Source organism: Nestor notabilis, unplaced genomic scaffold (genome assembly GCF_000696875.1).
Source record: "Nestor notabilis isolate BGI_N333 unplaced genomic scaffold, ASM69687v1 scaffold16813, whole genome shotgun sequence".
Taxonomy (NCBI): Eukaryota; Metazoa; Chordata; class Aves; order Psittaciformes; family Psittacidae; genus Nestor; species Nestor notabilis.
The window spans coordinates 4,543-4,988 of NW_009923461.1; the positions used below are offsets into that span (position 1 = coordinate 4,543).

General features: G+C 59.6%; 1 protein-coding gene across 1 annotated transcript in view; it reads left to right on the plus strand.

Moving 5' to 3' along the window:
• RGS14 (regulator of G-protein signaling 14) overlaps nt 1–446 on the plus strand; it is a 4,262-nt gene that overhangs the window by 2,252 nt on the left and 1,564 nt on the right. Inside the window, exons 7-8 of the mRNA XM_010012150.1 lie at nt 11–99; nt 264–390. Coding sequence (XP_010010452.1) covers nt 11–99; nt 264–390 — 216 coding nt within the window. The remainder of the gene's footprint in view (nt 1–10; nt 100–263; nt 391–446) is intronic.

A 446-nucleotide genomic window follows, 5' to 3' on the forward strand; every position in this document is an offset into this window, starting at 1 on the left:
CCTGATGGTTTGGCTCTTGCAGAAGGCACTAGTGCTGGACCAGGAGTGCTCCGTGCTGGCAGACCAGGAGGTGAAGCTGGAAAACAGGATAAGCTTTGAGTGAGTGGAAGCTTTGGGTCTGATGCTGTTACCCACACATGGTCCACATCACATGTGGCCATTCACCCTGACCCACACCCAACTGCCCCCAGGCAATCCCAAAGCCCTGGCTCTGCCCCTGCCTGTCTGTTTGCCTGCAGACAGCCTCTTCTCCCCCTCCGCAGCCTGGAAATCTCCTCCCTCAAGAAGACCATCCGCATCACAGCGAAGTCAACCAAGCGCATCCGGGAAGCACTGCAGCCTGTGCTGGGGAAGTACGGCGTGAGCGTGGAGCTGGTGCTGCTGCGGAGGGTGAGCACAGACTCAGCCTCCTGTGGATGGGATCCTGGTGGGGGAAGCGGGTCTGG